General features: G+C 54.8%; 1 protein-coding gene across 1 annotated transcript; it reads left to right on the top strand.

The window, feature by feature from the left end:
• Nucleotides 1–246: 246 nt before the first annotated feature.
• On the top strand, nucleotides 247–859 carry LOC119586040 (serine/threonine-protein kinase STY46-like; the record flags this gene model as incomplete). Its single annotated transcript, XM_037934745.1, is given in 1 exon segment — nucleotides 247–859. A coding segment is annotated over 1 exon segment (441 nt), but the record flags the coding sequence as incomplete, so codon positions are not given.
• Nucleotides 860–868: the final 9 nt, after the last annotated feature.

Raw genomic sequence — 868 nt, 5'->3', positions numbered from 1 at the left:
CACCAACAGCTGCCGCCCACAGGATCTAGAAAGCTCGCAATCAGGCGGCTGCGGGTGCAAAAATTTCCTTGTTACTCAAGAGTTGTGACATCCCAGTGCTGACTCCATAAAAGGTGACGAAAGCTCTCCGCACGAATCAGAAGAGGGAGCTCGGGCAGGGCCGCTTCAACATCGCCACGCTCGTCCACTGGAACGGGGCCGAGGCCGTGATGAAAACGCCGGTCCAGGACTCCGCGTGGATATTTGTTAATGTATCTGAGGCACCTCCGGGGCGCCGGCGGATCCCCCATAGCCCTTGGACTGTGCCCAAATCCCCCGGCCCTCTTCATATCCTTCGTGGGGCATCAGACTCTCGAAAATTACTTGCAGGAAAAGAGGACCGACGAAGAGCTTGTGGAAGTGGCCATCGATCTTTGCATTAAGATACAGGAAATCCATCAGAAGCACGTCATTCACCACGACCTGAAGGAGGACAACGTCCTAGTGGACGCCCAAGGAAAGGTGCACGTTATCGACTTCGGCAACGCCGATATGGAGGGTGAAAAGTGTTGCTATTGTAGAGCAAGTTGGTCCCCCATGTGGATGGCCCCTGAGGTCTTCTCCGTCGTCCTGAGCCATCCCACCCAAGACGTATACTCCGTCGGGTACTTGCTCATGACAATAGCCGAGGTCATGGAATCTCCATAAAATCTGGAGAAGATCGCGATGGGATTTCTGGAGGAGAAACCGGAGAAAAGGCAAACGCTGGATGCAGGGCTGACTCTCCTGAAGGCTCTGAGGGGTGCTTGCGAACCAGAATTCGTTACTGACACCAGTGACGTCGAGGCGTCCCTTTCTCACTGATGCTTCCCTTGAAGAGGGCGTTCGC

The sequence above is a fragment of the Penaeus monodon genome, chromosome 20 (assembly GCF_015228065.2).
Source record: "Penaeus monodon isolate SGIC_2016 chromosome 20, NSTDA_Pmon_1, whole genome shotgun sequence".
In the NCBI taxonomy this organism is placed as follows: Eukaryota; Metazoa; Arthropoda; class Malacostraca; order Decapoda; family Penaeidae; genus Penaeus; species Penaeus monodon.
The sequence above is the reverse complement of the archived record's forward strand: the minus strand, read 5'-3'. Positions and strand labels throughout refer to the sequence as shown.